This window comes from Rhipicephalus microplus, chromosome 2 (genome assembly GCF_043290135.1).
Source record: "Rhipicephalus microplus isolate Deutch F79 chromosome 2, USDA_Rmic, whole genome shotgun sequence".
Lineage (NCBI taxonomy): Eukaryota > Metazoa > Arthropoda > Arachnida > Ixodida > Ixodidae > Rhipicephalus > Rhipicephalus microplus.
The window spans coordinates 16,521,997-16,541,712 of record NC_134701.1 but is presented as its reverse complement, the minus strand read 5'-3'; the positions used below and the strand labels follow the sequence as shown (position 1 = coordinate 16,541,712).

The 19,716-nt window shown below is 47.9% G+C and overlaps 1 protein-coding gene across 4 annotated transcripts in view; it reads right to left on the bottom strand.

Annotated features, from left to right (window-relative positions):
- Doa (CDC like kinase darkener of apricot) overlaps positions 1-19,716 on the bottom strand; it is a 129,902-nt gene that overhangs the window by 9,977 nt on the left and 100,209 nt on the right. For all 4 annotated transcript variants that reach the window (XM_037420312.2, XM_037420310.2, XM_037420311.2 and 1 more), the window contains exons 9-10: positions 12,758-12,845; positions 620-798 (exon numbers count right to left, since the gene is read on the bottom strand). In XM_037420312.2, the coding sequence (XP_037276209.1) occupies positions 620-798; positions 12,758-12,845 (267 nt within the window). The remainder of the gene's footprint in view (positions 1-619; positions 799-12,757; positions 12,846-19,716) is intronic.

The window sequence follows — 19,716 nt, the reverse complement described above, 5'->3', positions numbered from 1 at the left end:
AAGATTTTGGATCTGCAGAAGAAACTGAATAAGTGTATTAGGTTTCATTCAATTCAGACAATACAATTTTCTTCAAGACCCACGTCTCCCCTGAAAGCAAGCGGCCCTTGTCGTTTCTGCCAGCATGGAGAGAGCATTCTAGGTGCTGAAGTATGTTGTTTTATCGAAACGGCAGTCTCATCTATCACTCTATGGCGCACTGCTCCCGACGTTATGGTGACTTTTTTGATGACAAGCCTTCGGCCTGCTCAGAGAATTCGCAATTGACTTGAGTCAAAAGTTACTTTTATTGAAATCTTACTTATATGCCATTTAACGATATGAACAATGCTTAACTGAACGCTGTCACTTCCTTTTGTGCAGTTTCCTCTGCAAGACATGTCTCGCAAAGCTTGATAATTTCCGTCATTCTCTTTGCCCCTTCTTTGGTTCTCTCTTCCAACCAGTGACACACATCAGCATGTCAAGCTATTTCAGAATGTGCGATAGCTGTACAAAGCTGTCTAAGGAAGCTTAAGAGCTGCTTGTCACTGAGTGAACTCTCGGCTGTGTTGCTCCTCCACACTAGGGGATTTGAAGAGATGTGACCAGGCAACAGCAAGCATGCTAAACGACGAACCTGCTGAGGCTGTGGTCTCGGGCATGCAGGTGCAACTTGGCCTCCTCGGGCAGGGGCTCGAAGAAAGGGTGGTCAAGGGCCTCGCGTAGCGTGATGCGTTGTGAGGGTTCATAGGCCAGCATCTGAGAGATGAGGTGGAACAGCTGCCGACTCGCTTCATCATCCATGGACATGTACCGCTGCACAACAAACACCTATGGTTATGCACAATGAAAGCATATGCACCAGTGGGAACACAGTGAGGAAAATTGAAGCAGCCCTCCACTATGATGCTACTTTGGTCAAGGAGCTCTTGAAAACCAAGGACCTTTGAAAGCTCACAAATGCATCGAAAGTGTCGTATACCGTATTTACTTGCACAATTTGCGCACTTTTTTCTGCAATTTTGGAGCTCCTAGAAGAGGCTGTGCAAATTATGCCAAGATTTTGCAAACGCATATGCAATTAATCTGCATTAGTCCTAACGTGCACAGCATAAGCATTAAAAAAAAATCAGAGCATAAAAGAAGTGTATTTCTTTATTTTACAGAATTAGCACGTGCTTTCACCAGTCATAGTCGGTCGCGCGTGGTCAAGTTGGAATCACTGATCAACAGGCCCGATTGAGTATCATTGTCACGGCCGCTGTCATCGCCATCTCAAAGAGCATTGCCATCTGTTATGTCCAGAGCATTCGCACTTCCCATTTTCTCAAAGCTCTTCTCAACAATGCTGGGAGAAACTACGTCTTACACCATGGCGATACCGGAGAACCTAAGCGTTCGCACATAATTGAAAAAGCCTTCAGCAGCAGGAAACTTGTGTTACCAAGTGCACACTCTTCTGCTTTCTCCCGTACTTATTGTGGTGATAGGCACACATAGAACTTCACCCTGATGTGCCTGGCGGCGGCACGATTCCCATTTTCTTCGACAAGCTTCATAACAGAGAGCTTAAATTTCGCGCGTATACCGTATTCACTACCATATTAGGCACACTTTTTTTTTTTCCCAGAAAATCCAGCTCGAAGTTTTACCCCACCATTTACACGAGGTAAAATTTTCGAAACCTGTTGGACTAAGTTCTCGCGCTTTAAATCTGTACATTTGTCAAGTAAAAGGCGACTATCGTTTACCAATTGATTCAGCATAAAACAAACCATACCTGCCAAGTTCAAGGATTCTGAGTCCGGGAGATTTCCACAACGAGGGGGGAGGGGGTGCGCACGGCACAGAAAAAACAAGGACATACAAATAAACAAAAAAAACGTGGCGAGAAACAAAAGGGGGTGGGAGGGGGGGGGTCTCAATTGCAAGCGCCAACATCAGCGTTATGGTCTTTTAATGGCTAGGAGTGGCCGAACATACGAGGGTAGAGTTTTTCACTAAGGTCAGAGTCTCAAAGGATCAACAGAACTAGCAGAATCTATTTCAGCCAAAACAACTCGCGTGTGTTTTCCTGGGATACGTGTGAACGGACGGGACGGCGCAGCTGGCTGCCGCAAAAGCGCGGGTCAGAGCTTTGCTCACTACTAGATTCTTTGGACAGGAACGCCAAAATGCGTCTGGCCCCTTTTTATTGCAATAGCAGTTATATGGACCGTCCAGGTTATTTTCTCGCCGTTCCCACCGCCGCCGTCCTTCACCGTATATGTATGCGTACCTATATATACGAAGACTGTAAGAAAAAAATTGGCCCCGTGCCTGCATGTTACAGTGCAAATGTCGTCGAAAGGCGATAGTCTTGCGTCTGGAGAGAGTGAACAAGACGTTTATTTGATGTTCTGCAAAAGAAAATCGGTGAATGGTATACTGGAGGCGCTGCGCTAGAGTGCGTCAAGCGTGCAGCAGAGGCGAACGAGCTCATCAAGTCATGTCACACGTGAGACATGAGCGCTATCTGGCAGTTATCTTACAAAACGAAGCGGGTGCGCAGGCGCGCCCATCTGGGAGGTGATGAGGTGTAGAATGCAAGGCAATGGGTAGGTGCCCCCATTGTGTCGTCTTAGCAAAGCGTTGCAAACACGCTTTCTCGTGCAAGCACTGCCTGGTCAGCGCAACGTGATAAACGCTACGCTCCTTAAAATTACTTATGCATGCCTTTTCTAGTAAGAGACACACACATACAGAATATTGACATGTTGTTATGGTGCCTCAGATATGCGCAATAATTGCTTTTAAATCTTTCTTGGGGACTTTCGGCACAAAAATTTTGGCCTGTCTGTCTGTCTGTCCACTTGTCTGTTTGTCTATGCCCGTCTCAGAGCGGCACGTTTTGTTTTCTGAGATCTGTCACACGTGAGACACGAGCGCTATTCGAACGAGTGTCAAATCAAATCACACGTGAGACATGAACACTAGATAGCACTCATGTCTCACGTGTGACGTGATTTGGTGCACTCGTTTGCCTCCATTGCACGCTCGAGGCACTCTAACGCAGCGCCTCCAGAACACTATTCACCGATTTTCTTGCGCAGAACATCAAATAAACGTCCTGCAAGTATCATTTTCGTGCGTCGTTTATGCGTAAGCAGCACGCTGCGCGTTTTGATCTGCTTGCCCTTCTCAGCGTTACATTCCAAGTTGTTGCTGTCGCATTGATTGCATCACCCTTGCGGCGAAACTAACCTTTTTTCTTATTTTTTTTACGTATTTAGTGCCTTTAATCTACCGCTGCATGCCTTCAGAGCTCGTAGATCTCTATCGCGACGCCACGACCGCGGTCTTGTGCGTGGCGGTTGCGGCAAACCGTAGTTCATTTTACAATCCCCATGCGCTTGGCTGTGCACGTGCCTTAAAAACTGTCATTTTATGCCATCTACAATAGCATCTGCCGCAGTTTTGTTTGCAGAGTTTGCCGAAAGCAGCGTTGCTCTGACTGGTTGAGCACACACTTTCAGGGTTCTGTCAGTTACGACGTCCCTATAGATAATCGTGTCAAGAGCATCCGCAGTTTCGTGCACAGTGGTTGTGGCAACGATAATCACACGCACTGTAAAAGACAGTGCGTGCGTCAGTCGCACGCGTACTTCCGAAGCTTTGAGTACGCTGCTCTCCGCCTTCTTTCGACGGTTTCCGTACTAAAGTTCGTATAACCCGCCGTGATTAGGAAATCTGTTCGGAACATTCGAATTGAGTACCAATGAACATAGTAAAATTTGTCTGGGGAATTTCAAGAATTCGTATCTGCCGCAGTTTCGCATCACTAAGATTATACTGTACGTTTACATGAACACCTCTTCAACTCATTTATAATAAAATGAGGTAGGTTCGAAAAACCTAGAGCAGATTGAGCTGCTTTTTTGTCAATGCGGCCAGATCATGCACAGAGATTTCGATTTCCAAGAGATTTTTATAACAACCGTACAACCGGAAAAATCGGTCTAAATCCGGGACTCTCCGGGCCAATCCGGGAGACCTGGCAGGTATGACAAACATACATACTGTGGGAATCGAGGCTAGCCCACTGCCTTTGTGGGGGCTTTGAGCCTCTTTCTTCATTCTCATGTCCTGACATTACTTCCCTCCTTCATGGTCTGCCACGCTGGGAGAGCGGAGAGGGACGTTTAGCCCCTCTCATTCGGTAGCGAATGTCGACTGTGGCGCCGTGCGTGGAATCTCTCCGGAGGTTTCGCGCGCGCGTCGGGGAGTGAGGAAGACTTCACCGGGGACGACATGGGGGTAAGCACACTTTTCTTTTCGGTCTGTGGGCTCCCTTTATTTGGGGCTCGTTCGGACCTCGCCAACAGCGCTTTGCGCCCACGGCGAACACTTACCTTATGTTGAGCCCACCCCCTTCCGAACGCTAGGACGAAGAGTGGTGCGGCGTCCTAGTGCGTGGCCAGGCTGTGCCGACCCGTATCTCTCCAAAGCCAACGTGAGCACCTTTGCCCTCGCTCGAGCAACCGGACCTCTGTCCCGGTGTCTCCTTGAATCACTTTTACCACAGAGACGTGCTCGCGGCACCCTCTGCAGTAGTTCTCGCTCATGGCGTGGATAAGCCCATTTGCTTTCCCGCCGCGCCTTTGCAGCGGGCTCTGTACTGCATTTTTGGTGTTGCCGCAGGCAATAAAGTGTTGCAACCTTGAGCAATACTGTGGTCTCGTCATGGGGACGGTTAACACGTGCCCTGCGGCTCGCTATGATCGGACCCACACTAGTGGCCGTACTCCTTGGGGATACGTGTCACTACACTACATACCCTTTAATGAACAAGCGAGAGCCGTCAACTGCACACACACACAAGCGTAAAATTTATTTGCACAAAAGTCGTAGGTGTTCCTCCTTTTCCCTATTCAGAGTCAGAGTAGGAGAGCACACATTCATCCTCGCCGAGCATGGATTCGTTTTCAGTGTCCGAATCATCCGCACCCCACAACATGTCATCCTCACTCGCATCTAGTGTGTTCGAGATACTCGTCTCTTGAAGCTTTTCCTGACGACTTCGTCGGAGATCGCCTGCCACGCTTCCACGATCCAGGTGCAGAGCATTTCCACAGGCGGCCTCTTAATCTTACCACCTCCAGCCATACGTTGTCCTCCAGCCATTCAGGTGGTGTACAGCCTTCGAGCATCAAGGACACGTCAAAAGGCTGCAATATCAATGCGAGGCCGCCTAGAATCACTGCCAGATCTGTGCGCAGCTCCTTTAGCTCATCTCGTACGTGGTCTACTAGGTGCCCACGACAAGCATGGACAGGAACAACAGACCACCCGGCCGCCGACCCCAGACTGTTTTCGCCCAATCCACAACGAGTTCTAAGCTCATCCAGCTTTTTTTCTTGGACTCTGACGTAGATGCCTTGAAGAAAATTTGCCTTTGGGAGCGCCTTACGTTTAAAAAATAATATAATGTGGTAGCTTGCGCCCATCCGTTGCCACCGTTGTTGGCGCATCCTTGTTTATCAGCGCCAGACGTTCTGACGATGACGCTCCGTGCACCTTTCTCCTCCACTGTTGTGTTCCGCGGCATATCAAAGCAAAGGGGGGTCTGATCAGCGTTGCCGATCTGGGACAAAATGAAGTATTTCTGCTGTCGGAGCTTTATAACGAAACGGTGGAAGTCCGCCACTTTGTCCTCAAATGCTGCAGGCAAGCACTGGCACAAGGTCGTCTGCTTTCGCAGTGCGAGGCCATGGCACCTCGCACTGCGAAGGCGCCATAGTTGTCCATCCGGAGCTGGCTTTTAACTCTTTTGCTTTGATGCCCTGCGCTCGGGCTATTCAGCGCGCCTCAGTCTGCACAACATCCAATGACACAGCACAGCCGTCTTGTCGTAGCTCTCGTATATGCCGGACCAATTGCTCTTCGACGTTCAGATACCTGCCGGTCTAAGCACCGCGGAAAGCTCGTTGTGTCTTCTTAGTCGCCTGAAGTTTTTCTTTCTTGATCCCTCCAGTACCGAATACTGGTTTCACCAACACCGAAATGCCTGCTTGCAGCCTGGTTGCTGTGCTCCAGCATGTACAGCACTGCCTTCAGTTTAAATCCAGCTGTGTAGCTTGCGTACTTCCCCGTGGTGGTACCAAAGTTAAATACACGACCACAACATACGCACACCATTTCCAAAATGTCGTGTCTTTCCTTTACTTTGACGGTGGTGATGGCGATCGAGCCACCAATGTTGTACACGTGACCTCCAATGAGCATGGCAATTTGGGGGTGTCAGTCATTGATGGAACAGCCAACAGCCGTTTTTTTTTTTCCCCTCGCTCATGGACGCTTTTTTTTTACACTTTATTTCGACAAACACGTCTCACTTCGAATTTTGTTTATTGGCTCATCGATTTGCCTTTTTTTTTTTTCTTGAGGGTACGGGGACCGCGTTTTAACTGTACCGTTGCGGGATAGAATCGTTTCTGATCACGGCCAAGTTCGGGGTGTGCCTGTTATGCGCACCTCGAATTTAAAAAATTGAATTTTCTGCGACCAAACTAGAGGTGCGCCTATTATGCGAGTGCACCGATTATGCGAGTAAATATGGTATATTTACTATAGCCCATCGCAAGATAACAGTAAAACATAATGGACGGCTTACGAAACTTGAACTTCCGAAATCAACCAAGCGTGCATTGCAGTGCGGAGGCAAAGAACGAGGGAAACAGTTGGAGTGATAGGCCCAACAGGCCCTCACACGAGGCTCTGGTGCCTTGAGTTGTCCGTGCCGTGACGCAACTATACATTTTCAGTGGTAGAGACGGAGAGATAAAGGGGGGCAAACGCTCGAGCAGCTTCGGTGCTTGTCAACAGGTTTGAGTGTTTGTGCATGGTATTCTAGGGACCTTAGTTCGGGGGAAGTCCTCGAAAGAAAGAACTTCACATTCGCAGCCTACTTGACAGTGCTCGCCTAATCGGCAGGGCGTGCACCCAGCGTGCCTGTCCAAAGGATCCAAAGGTCCTAAATCATTTATGGCAGATCGGGGAGTGCAAAATATGTGAGTAAATATTTTTTTCATAAAGCTCACAAATTATCAGGGGTGCGCGAATTATGTGAGTAAATAGTGCATTTGAAAGCACATATGTCACCAGCTTTAATAATAAGCTTTGGCAAACACTTCACACGCCACACAACTACACACAATGGTGCAATACTTATGTGGTGCACAAGAGTGCAATATTGCTACAATATTTTACTGATGATCTATTAGCCTTAACACAGCACATTTGTAGCTGCAGCACACAACACATGATTACATTATGCTTATTACTGACCAGTTAGAGCTTTGGTCTGGGACAGCTGCAAGAACGAGAAGCCACTGTGTGCCCTCGAGAGCGTTAAACAGCACAGCACACTTCCCGCCCGCATTGCCACCTTGCTTTCTTTCACCTCTCACACATGTTGTGCGATGTCAATGCTGTCATCACCGTCTGGTGGCAATCACTTTCCTAAGGCTTCCCCCCCACTTTTTCCACGGCCATGGACTCCGAAGCATGGGTCAAACAGTCATGTGTGGCTTGGCCGATTTGTTTATCAATAACAAGGAAAGCCTTCACCTTTCCTTTGTTTCTTTCTTTTTTGATGACAGCAGAGAGGCTAGGCAGCTTCACCTGCCACTAAATAGTATCACTATGCTGCACTGAGTTGTGGCTTCGAAAAGCTGTCGTTTCTCAGGATTTGTGGTGAAAGCAGCAAGTTTTCAAATTAACCAGGCTGGCGCTAACCACAGCTTCAAATATCCACTCAAATTCAAATTGCAAAACATGGTACCACAGATACTCTTCAAATTCTATGGGACTTCAAAATGACCAAATTATTAATGTCTATTAAGGGGGAGGTGGGGATCGAAAGTGAAATTCTTTAGTTTTTGTCGTAGAGCAATGAAATTTGGCATGCTTACTGGAAACTGCGCTAAATGATAAATGACAAAGTTTCATTCAGCTATCTCCAGTAGTTCTGGCATTATAAATTTTTTTATCCATCAGTGTACTACCAAACTTGCCCAAAGCCTGGTGTGACAAAAAAACATGGTAGAAGCCTATAGTTGCTCTTATATTTTAGCCATTGGGATGGTTGATGTCGTGACATTCTGCAAATATTTTTATGACTGTTTTTATTTTACAGAGAACATTGTATACATGCTTGTAAATGTGGTCGTTATCATAATGTGAAATTAGCTTAGGAGTAAAAATACTGAGGTAGTAATTAACAAATATGAAAACGTCACGACATAGAAAATTCACTGAGGAACACAATGCAAAAAACCACATGAAAATCCGTCAAGCCATAGTCATGCAAGCATCGTGGCAAGCTGGACAGTCGGGTCAAAACACGTTTCTGAGAAAACTGGCGTTAAAGTTGAACAGTCGGTAAAGGTCCATCAAAATGCCCCGGGACTGTAATACTTTGTGTCTTTGCTTGCGAGGGTCTTCTTACGTCCTTTCTCTCATTTTTTCTGCACTGCGTGCTTTTCGTTTTCTTTGCTGGTCTTTTTCTTCAGCTCTTTGAAGGGCGAGGCTAGCAGGTTTGATGCCCACGGACTTGCACATTTCAGTGTAGGCTCGCAAATTCCCAAAATTGTAGCGTGCAACTGCTTCATGTACTGTTGTTTCCACTGCGAACAATGAAGCGTGTTGGTCCTTTGAAGTCAGTGACCAAATAACTGAATGCAAGCTTTCCGCCGCATTCTGAGTTTTGTTGCCTTTGCATCGCTCCAACAGTTGCGGGTCAGAGAGACGTTGGTATACAGGCAGCAGAGCCTCCGCTACACGTTTCGACAGGTTATACCTGTGAGGTGGTGCTGGCTCCATTTTGGCCTGTGCTGAACGATGTTTGCACCAGCTATCAGGGCCAGGTGGGCAGAGCTTATGGTGAGGCTTGTCGTCGGTGGACGTGACGTGATAAAAAGTGGCCATCACGGCCCTTTGCATGTCAGGGACACTTGTGTGTTTTCGCAAGGCTAACCCGTAGTAGCTGGTCAGTTTTTTAATCAACTCCTGCGTCAGTCCACCCAATGGCTCCCCTTTCTTAGCTTTTATCACCAGTGTGCGGAGAGCGGTGCCCATTCTCTTCTGCACATGGTTCACGCAGTCTTCTTTGGTCAGTGGTATGAAGCCGTACACCTCATCTTTGCACAGAGCAAGATAGGTTCGGCTGTCACCATCACATATAATGTTGGTGTAGCGGAGGCCATACCTGCTGACAGAGCGCCTTAAAAGTGTCAGAGCAGCCTCCACTTCCATCTGTCCGGAGCCAACATCAGTATTCTTCTGACATTGATGTTTCTCAGCCCAAGTGACGAAGTTGGGGTCGCTCTCTGCTGGTTGTTGACAACACCCAAGACAGAAGTTGGAAAGGACCGTGCAATCCAGCACAAGCCCCGTGTAAAACTCAATAATACATCCTACCCCAATGTGTGAGCTGTGGCCTCTTGTAAGCCACGTGCCGTCATACACAACTGTGATGTTGTTTGGGCTTGATGGCTGCATCTTACTGTACACGTCTTTTACCGCAAGCACAGCATCTGCAAAGATGTTTTGTGCAGCTTCCTCTGCTCCTGGTTTGAATGTTTTTTTTTAGGTGTTCCTGATAGGTTTTTTGATGAATGCCCCGATGAGAGACATTCATTGTAGCCCAGAAGTCATTCAGGGCAGTGGGCCCTTTTCCAATGGACTTGATTGCTTGCATGGCTCTTAGGTTGACTTCAAAAGCCCTTCCTTCGGATTTTCTACTGGATGACCAAGGTGAATGAATAGGGCCACAGGAAGCACACAAAAGTACCAGTTTTACTGCCAGGCCCAATTTTGTCCCATGCTGCACTGACAAAGTCTTTTTACAACATTTTGGGCAGAGTGCAGGTCCTATTAGGGAATTCATGGCAGAAACCTGAATTAGGGTGAACTCATCCTCTTTTGTTGCCGATGTTTGCTCCGTTTGCTGCGCGAACCCGGACTTCCGCTCCGTTGCCGACACCTCGCGAAGTGCATCGCGGACACTGCTGGCTTGCTTCTCGGCGCCTTCCGAGGACACGAAACGAGGTTCCAGGTGTATTTGAACGGTGCGCTTCCGCTGAGGCAAACGATCGCCAACATCCTGGACAGCTGGCACCACGTCGTCGTCCGCCGCCGCGAAAACGAAACTTTTCTCGCGTTCACACCGCACCGTGATGCCGCGGCTAGTTGATGGCCCCGGGTCTTCAGTGTCACTGCCAGGCGTCGATTCACCGTCACTTCGAACAGCCGGCACCGCATCGTCACCCGCCGCAGCGAAAACGAAACTTCTTTCGCGTTCGGGCCACACCGCAACGTCGCGGCTAGTTGACGGCCCCGCGTCATAGGCCTCACTGCCGAGCATCGGCAGCGAGCAGGTGTCGGCTTCCGACGACACGTAGCTTGGTGGCGACGCGGTACTCGGTTCGTCTGATTCAATCGCTGCTGACTGCTTCGTTTTCCCAACAGGAGGCTTGCGTTTACGCTTCCCGTAAGCGTACTTCGTCCTGCGCTTCCGGTCCACGCGACGATCCATTGCGGGCGCTAAGCCTCGCGCTAGAGAAGAGTTGGCGTATCGGCGACCGTATCGGCGTATCGGCAGGGGATTCGCAAACTATAGTGCGCCAGCATGTGCGTAGCAGACGTGCGTGCACGGAGCAGATGACCAGCGCAAGCAAGCGCGTCCCAGCAGCCACTCACAGAGCGCGCTCAGTACCACGTGACAGGAGCGACCAATGGGTGCGCGTCTAAGGCGTCGCGGATGCCTTCGCATTTTTTCTGTTTGTGCGTTTATCTTAGCTCGTAGAGTCGTGGTTTCACCGGGAGAAGTACGGCGGTGAAGCAAGCTTTCCAGTGACACCAAGCTTTCCGCGAGCGGCGGCGAAGGCGCGGAAGTATCGCGCTCGGAAATGGGCCATTTTCGCGCAGATTTCAGCCAGCTTTTTGCGAACCGCGGTCAGAAAAACATTTTTTAAGCTTACTTTGAGATCGTTTTCGGCGGAAATATTTTTAGATACGATAGAAATGGTGATGCAGAATCCAAATCTGCCCTTATCCAAAATTCGTTTTTTTGCGAGAATTTCGCGATTTGATCCCCGCGTCCCCCCTTAAGTTTTATTTCCAGGGCCACCTTGTACGATTATGGTGACTCCTCCCAACAGTCTGTTGTTTTTCTTGTGTTCCTTTCAGACAAGCACACAAATTAATGCATAAGAAATGAAATTTTATTTTGTTCTACTAGCAAACCAAGCATTAATAACCAGACTATTTTTTCAGGACACCAGTTTGAAGTGCAATCAGCCGATGTGGTTTCCGGGTGCACTTTGTGAGGAAAACAAGTCCTGGAAGACCATACCTTGTGTCCAACAATTTCGTGTCCCCCAGCAGTCAAAATTTAGTTGAGGTGGCGAAGTTGTGCTCGAGTTCACAACGAACAAGTAGCCGTGAGAATTTTTCGAAACAGTGCCTTAATAGCGGAGTTACACACATTTGATGATCGAAATGCGACGATCGCTTTTTTCCCTCTTTCCTACGCTACCCTCTTCCAAAACAGCTTGGCCCCTCCTCGCTGAGTCAGCTGAGTGCCCCATTTCATCTCGCGTGGCATACGTCACCGCTAATGTGCTGTTCGAGACAGCGTCTACTTCCGGTTGCCACAATGCGCCACTCCAATGCCCCAGCTCGTCGTCAACTGTGTTGTGTGAGTCATCTGGGTGCACTGATCGTTGACTAATTGCTGTTGCTGTCGTGCTGGCCCGTTCCCCTACGTTAGAGACTTGGCGGTTGCGTTACAGGCTGCAGGTGTCGATTAGCAAGTGGCAACACGATCAAGAACAGCACGGTGCACGCAAACAGCTGTTTGCAGAGTGACCGAAAGTCGTCGGTTATCGTTCGGCCAATAGAAAGCATTGATATTTGTAACGTCATCGAGTTTCACTGGTGATGTCACACATGCCAGTTGCGGGAATGGCAAGGACCGGAAAGGAGAAGCTATTGTTTTTCGAAGTTGTGGCGTGCCCGCTACCTGTAGCACTGCGGCGTGTGACATCGTTGATCACGACGGCATTCTGCACGCAATGCGCTTGTTAACTTGAAATGTTTGGGAAAATATCGGAGGGGGTTTTGGGGCCCTTTATGACTGAATTTTACAAATATACATATATTATGGACACTACTGATGTCAGTGAAGCCTTCAGCAGTGCCTGCTTCAACGAGCCCTAAGACTTACACGCGGGCTCTAAGAAACTTACTTTTCTCTGAAGTGTATTGCTGCATAAATTGAATCTCCAATTAATAGTAGCAGAGCAAACTACCCCAACTCTTTGCCATCGCAAAAAGGGGCCTCGAACATGCGTCCAATGGCTGCACGCAACTCTTTATCCCACAGTTATGTTTTTTATTTATTTATTTTTATTTTTAGTATGTATGTTCCTACTAACTTTACAGGCATGACTGGTCTTAAGCATTTTTTGCATGAGGCACCCCGTGCTGTCACCATGTGTAAACGTGAAGCAACACTCAGAATTCACTCGGATTTTATTCATCTTTGAGACCGATAGCAACAGGTTGGTAGAAGCATGGCCCCAAGTCTCCTTAACATCAAACCTTTCAAATGGCAACGTTAGCTGCAATGCAATATTGTAGACCACTCTTCCCCCCCCCCCCCCCCCTTTTTACAATGTCCTTGAAGAAGTTAATTTTCTTGACTGCTACCTGCTGGCTAAGGCGGGCTCACCTGAAGTGGCTTGCAGTTCTCCTTGACATAGCGGCCTGCAGAACTCTTTTCATCCCAATCGAGGCGCCCGTGATAGAAGTACTTGGTCCTGCAAAAAAGACAACAAAGATGCCTCGGTGGTGGAACAGCACTGTCCAGCCGGCTAGGGCAAGAAGGCAGTTGCATAATTAAAAAGCACAGTTGGCCCTACATATGAAAGACTCAGACTTATAACTATTGGTTACATCGAATGGTTGAAAAACACTCTTGAACATGCCACAATAATGTATGAGGTGGCTGCTCTTGTACAGTGAAACCTCGTTAAACTGTACCCCCATAAACAATAGTTTCGTTTTAAAAGTAGTGAAGTCAAATCCCCGACTCGGCGGCCACTGAACATAATGCATTTTGTATCAGCATAAGCCATACAAGCTTATCGCGTATGTATCGGTTAATAAGAATTTTTTCCAATTTTCATTGCGCACTCACCGCGGCATTTCGTCCCCCACTGGGCGTCCCGACAGAACACCAAGCCTCAGAGATCGAAACATGCCTCGCTTGTTTGTGTTGATGATGATAGCGGCTGTGTTGGTGAGCGCCATATTTTGGATTTTTCTGCAACAAGAAGCACTCGGCCGGCTAGGCTTCTGGTGTTGTCCACGCGATGGCACTTTGCACAAACACGAGGACGAGAACAAAACGACGACACAGAAACAAGGAGGACACGAAAGACACGAGCGTGTCCTCCTTATCCCTGTGTCGTCGTTTTGTTCTCGCGCTACAACTATCGTCATGCCATACCAACTAGCGTCATGCTAGCCCAAGCTGCCACACGCAAATACAGTGTGCGCTTGCTTTGCTTTCTTTGTTCCTCTGGCGCCGTGCATAGGTGTTCTCTGGTTGATCCATGCCGTACAGCTCTCGCGTCGTTTTTCACGTGTTGTGTATGTGTGCTTGTGCTGCTTCATACTTGCGTCATGCCGAAGCTGGGACAAAAGCATCGAGTGCTGAAAATAGAGGAGAAATCGGACATAAAGTGCCACGAAAAAATCAGCGCTGGCACACGAAAAGGACCTGCCGTTAACCACGGTGTGTGGAATTTGGAATTCCAGAGAGAAGTTGCTCGGCAGTGCTGCTTCAACTGCGAAAAGATGCCGGCTACGCGGTTCGGCATTTTCGGATGTAGAGGAGGCGCTGGTGAAGTGGCTATAAGCTGCACGGTCAAAAAGTTTGCCTATCAGCGGACCCCTGCTCGTGGAGAAGGCCCTCGTTTTTGCCTCGCAGCTCAACCATGACAACTTCGTGTGCAGCAATGGCTGGCTGGCCAGATTTAAGGCTAGGCACGGCACGGCATTACCACGAGGACTGTCTCGGGAGAAGGTGCTGCTGCTGACGTGGATGGCGCGGAGCAGTGGCAAAATGGTCAGCTGAAGAACATTTTGGAAGACTACGCACCTGATGCCATCTTTAATATGGATGAATCGGCGCTATTCTTTAAGCTGCTACCAGACAAAACGCTCGCGTTCAAAGACGAGACGTACACTGGCGGCAAGCATGCAAAAGACAGAATATCAGTGGCGTTTTGCGTAAACATGACTGGAACCGACAAAACTTCGCTCCTCGTGATTGGAAAGTCGGCGAAGCCTAAATGTTTCAAAGGCGCCCGGTTGCCATCAGGGGTCACCTATTGCAGCAACACCAAAGCATAGGTGACGGCAAAACTCTTTGAGGAGTACATGCGCCTCATCGATTGTCGTTTTGCGGCTAAGAACAGAAGAGTTGTTATTATTTTAGACAACGCTTCTGCACACGTCGCCCTGGACAACCTGATGGCTGTGAAGTTGGCGTTTCTGCCACCAAACACAACAGCGATTGCCCAGCCCTTGAACCAAGGCATCATTTGAGCTGTAAAACAGCTGTACAAGAAGAATCTGCTCCATTTCTTCTCACCATTGACTGTGGCAAATTATTCTCCATCGACCTGATTGGCACGATTCACCTGCTCGAATACTCGTGGCGGCAGGTTGAAGCAACGACAGCTCAAAATTGCTTCAAGCGTGCTGACTTCAGTGTGTGTGCGGGCGACGCAGATGACGCCAGTGACACCATCGACCAGACTTCGGACATCATAGAAGAAGCTTGGAAAACTCTGCTAGCTGAAGTGCTGGCGCGGCAGGGCGTTACGGAAGGCATTTCCTTCCCCGACTTCAGAGACACAGACAGCGATGTGCAGACATCTCCGGACATGTCCGACGAAGCCATTGTTGCCTCGGTTGTCGAAGTGTCGCCAAATGATAGTGATAAGGACGACATGGAAAGCAACAACACGGGTGGATCCAGGTCCGACAGTGGCCAAAGCTGGGCATTACGTCAGCGCCATGCGGGTATTTGCCGAGAAGAGGGGGCTGGCGGAAAAGCTGGCTCACAGCATAAGTGAGTTTGAGGCCGCTGTCGTTGCTGTTAGGCCGCCGCGTCGTCAAATGAAGATTACAGACTTTGTCACACGAAGTTAATAAATTACTGCACGTTTTTTGTTCTTTCATTGCACTCCCTGAAGGTTTCCTTTTTTAACAGGTAAGTAAGCGACCTGACACTATTTTAGTTAAGCAGTACTACCGTTTAGTACGTAGTTTTTCCGAGCTCCAAACAACTACGGTTTAACGAGGTTTCACTGTACATTAAGCAACCACACATAGATGCATCTTATTAGTACATTGAGCCCCGTATCGTGCCAAAGCTACCAAGTGCAATTTTTCAAGCAAATGTTGACCCCCTTTCAGCCACATTTGAACAAGTTTCTGTCACTCTTTCCTGCTAAGGTGTTAAGCCAGTGTTGTTGCATTGCATTGGTTTGTCTTTACTTCTCTGTCCCCTGTTAATCCCCTTTCCCCGTGTGGGCATTGGCTGCGGTGTCCTCTTCGAGAGACAGTTATTGTGCACACCGAACCGTCTACCCATTCAATTTCTCCTCGTCTACCCATTCAATTTCTCCTAATTCCCAAACTTCTCCAGGTTTTCCCCAATGATTTAAAGCCAGGATCGGCAAGACTACTTAGAAAACTATTTGCACTGAAAACAAACCCCCAAGTGATAAAAAAAAATGACATGGAGCACTTGCGCAGACTGGAAACCATTATTACACTACTAAAATAGAATAAATTTCTATCTACAAGCAGAGAAGTTGATTCATTTGCATCGGTAATGGTTTGACTGTTTTAAGATTCAATCCTTTCCTGCAGCATGGGGGGACCTGAAGCTGAGAACCTTCCACCAGTTTCTGCGATTCAAGCTCTTTCACAAGGGCCACAGTACTCTTCTTTCTTTCAATACCCGATAAATCCAACAGCTCCTTCTTTTTCCTCTCCAGGTCTTCATTCCACCTGATGTTAAAACTTCAAATAGGTCTACCATCGTGTCTGTTACGTAAACAAGAAACTCCTCCTTCATATTTTCAAGAAGCCATTCATGTCTTGCTGAAAATCACCACTCCATGAAAGAATTTTCATGTAAGAGGCAAAATGCCACCCCCAGCGATGCTACTGGTGGCTAGGTTGTTTTGGAGCAGGCAAAAATGCATTTTGAAGCATGTGTCACTAGAAACGATTTCAAGACAAGTACCGTGTCCATGACAAAATAGGAGATAAAAGCACGATTTTCTGCGCACTATTCAAGGTAATAAAAATACAAAAAACACATAATTATAAATATCACACACAGTTAAACTAACCTAGTAGAGAAAGCTAAGGATGAAATAGAGAGCCATAGCGTCTTGTTTTAAAATGACTGAAGGCGATATGATTGACACAGATTAGCTTGTACATATTTGAACAAAAAAAATATCACAGAAATGTCTGTGATGGCACCTCAGCGCTTTATGAACAGCAATAGTAAAAAAAAATGCATACAGCTCGTTAATTATGTTCCTCGAACAACGCTTCTTTTAATGCAGCACAAGACCATGAGAAACAGTGTAGGGTATTAACCTTTATTAACCAAAAGGTTATAACCTTTTGAATGACCATTTGAGAGTAAACATTTTCGGCTACGAAGCAGTTACTGTATTAGTCCAAGAGTAAGCAATGCCCTTAAGCGTCATCTCAAGCACAAGAAGAGTAGCTGTATTTAACGCATGACCACTGAGCATAAAGTGTCCTGAAATAGCGAATTTTGAAGTTTGCTGGGTGGACTTTGGTCGCTGCAGCAGCACACGTTTTCGGCTACGAAGCAGTTACTGTATCAGTCCAAGAGTAAGCAATGCCCTTAAGGGGGGATGCTACACCTTCCAAAAACTCTTTTATTTTTGCGAGTACCTCAGTCAAATTTGGAGAGCCTATGTAGATTTTACTGCCGATTTCAAAAATCTAATTCTTTTTTTGCTGTGACAATTAATTTTAAAGATATAATGAACTGCGACTTTTTCAATTAAGGCCTAATTAGCTAATTAACTGTAACTTGGATATTGATGTGCAACCTATAGAACCAATTCGGTATGTTCACAGTGTGCAATAAAGTATAAATCATTGTTCTGGGCTATTTCGACGCAAAGTTGTGGGGTGTTGAATATGACATGAAAAATTTCCCCATCTACACTTGAAACAAAAGATCCATTTAGAGAATTTTCTCCAAAAATTATTACAATAAAACTTACTTTACGACACATCCCCTGCATTTATCTTCGAAACAAAAAAGAAATTGTAATGATAACCCAGATAGAACAAGAGATATTGCTCCGGCATAATGGGAAGCACATGAAAATTGTCGTTTTGAGAAATCGAGAAAAAACGTGGGCACACATTTTTATTGCAGAAGATGCAACAAGACAACCTCAAAACGCACCAGAAGCATAGTCTGAATGCATTTTGTGCTCATGCCTCCTCTTCACTAGCTTCCGGAGTTCCAATGAGGCTGTTCTTTTCTTGTTGGAGACAATGCTGCGACGGTGGTCTTTTTCTCTCGCTCTCCTGGCACCAGTACTTGTCGCATTCATGTCCATTTCCCCTAAGATTGCCGTTGCAGAATTCAAATTGCCCGTGTTGAAGCGCAGCACTGCTTCTGCAACAGCTGCTTCAACAGCGAACAGGGACGCATGGTGCTCCTTGGGGGCCAAACTCCAGATTACCGAATGTAGGCTCTCGTTGGAGTTCTGCGTTTTGCAGCGTTCGCACCTCTGAAGCAGGGCTCTTTCCGAAAGCCGGGTATAAACCGGTAGTAATGCCTCTGCCACGTCTTTCGGTAGATTGTAGGCATGCCTGGGGTCGGGCTCACCCTTTGCTTTTGCGGCATTGTGCCGACACCATGAAGTTTCACCAGCTGGGCACAGACTGTGGTCCGAGCATTCATCAGTGGAGGTGACGTGGCGGTATGTGGCCATCACAGCCTTTTGCATCTCGCCCACGTCACCTTCATGCGATTTCAGAGCCCGGCCATAATATGTGCTCAGCCTGGTGATCAGCTCACCTGTGAGCCTGCCTTTCCCACCAAGGCCTCTTTTCCCATCGCACTTTTGTTTCTGCACCAGGTTTCTCAATGCGGTGCCCATCCGTTTCTGTACATGATTAATACAGTTTTCCTTCTGCACGGCAATGTAACCATACACCTTGGCGTCTTGTATGGCGCAAAATGTCCTAGAGTCTCCATCAGACAGCATAGTTGTGTAGCGCAGGCCATGGCGTTCAAGCGACCTCTGAAATAGAATTAGAGCCGCCTCCACTTCCATTTGCCCCGCTTTGCTGTTCGTATTTTTTTGGCATTTGTGGTTAGCCTTCCATTCTTGATAGCCCTCACTACTAGGCTTTGGGCCCACCTCGCAGCCTAGGCAAAAGTTGTAAAGAACGACGTAGTCCAACACGTAGCCACTAAATAATTCGATAACTGTGCCCACGCCGATGTGGGAAGAATGGCCTCGCGTCTTCCACGTGCCGTCGTAGCTAACGGCAATATTGCCCCGGTGGCCGAAGCACAAGTCATCATAAATTGTTCTAACCTTTTCCGCACATTCGCTCATAGCGGACTCAGCCGCTCGCGTTGCAGCAGGTGCCAGCATGTTCTTCAAATGCCGCTGAAACGTCTTGTGGTGCATACCGCGGTGTGCGATGCCCATTGTTGCGAAAATATTGTTCATTTTCGTTTGGCCGTTGCCGGTAGCCACCATCGCCCTCGAAGCGAGAAGATTTACTTCAAACGGATTGCACGTTTTCGTGCCGTTCGCGCGGGGCGAAGTCCATTCATTCGCGATCTCGCCGCACCTTTCACACTGCACTAGCACTTTCACGGCAAGTCCGCAGTCCCGATCCCCTCTGACGATCATAGCCGGTCCGTGGCAGGCTTTGCAACACAAGGCACCCATTATCGCGTTTAGGATATCTAGATGCATAAGCAGCGCAGTCCCGATCCCCTCTGACGATCATAGCCGGTCCGTGGCAGGCTTTGCAACACAAGGCACCCATTATCGCGTTTAGGATATCTAGATGCATAAGCAGATAAGGAGCAGCGTGGTCCGAGTACTGTGCGGTTGCCTCGCTACAACTCGCGGTGAAAAAGTCAATTTTCCGTGCAGTTGCTGGCGCCGATGAAAGCCGGTCGAGCGTCGCTTTCTCTCGGGCATGATTTTCTTCAACTTCGGCGTTTGTCACCACCTTGGCGTCGATTCGTAGTCGTCCGGAGTTCGCTTCACCGTCATCGTCGTCGGAGGCAACACGCTCGGTCGCACCATCGCTGAACGGCCGCGGAGCGTCGACACATCGTTCGTCGGAGTCAACCAAGGGCTCTGATGACTTCGTAGACTTTCTCCCACGACCTTTGCGTTTCCTGCGACCAAATGCGTGCACGGTCCGATACTTTTTTGCGTTTCCAGGCATGGCGATACGATCAGAAGCTTCAGAGTGCTCCGCCGATTTCGAGGCGTCACAGCGGTAACCCTTTCAAAATGGCGTCGGATCGCGTATGCAGGCGCAAGCCGCGAGCTTCCAACCAACCGGAAA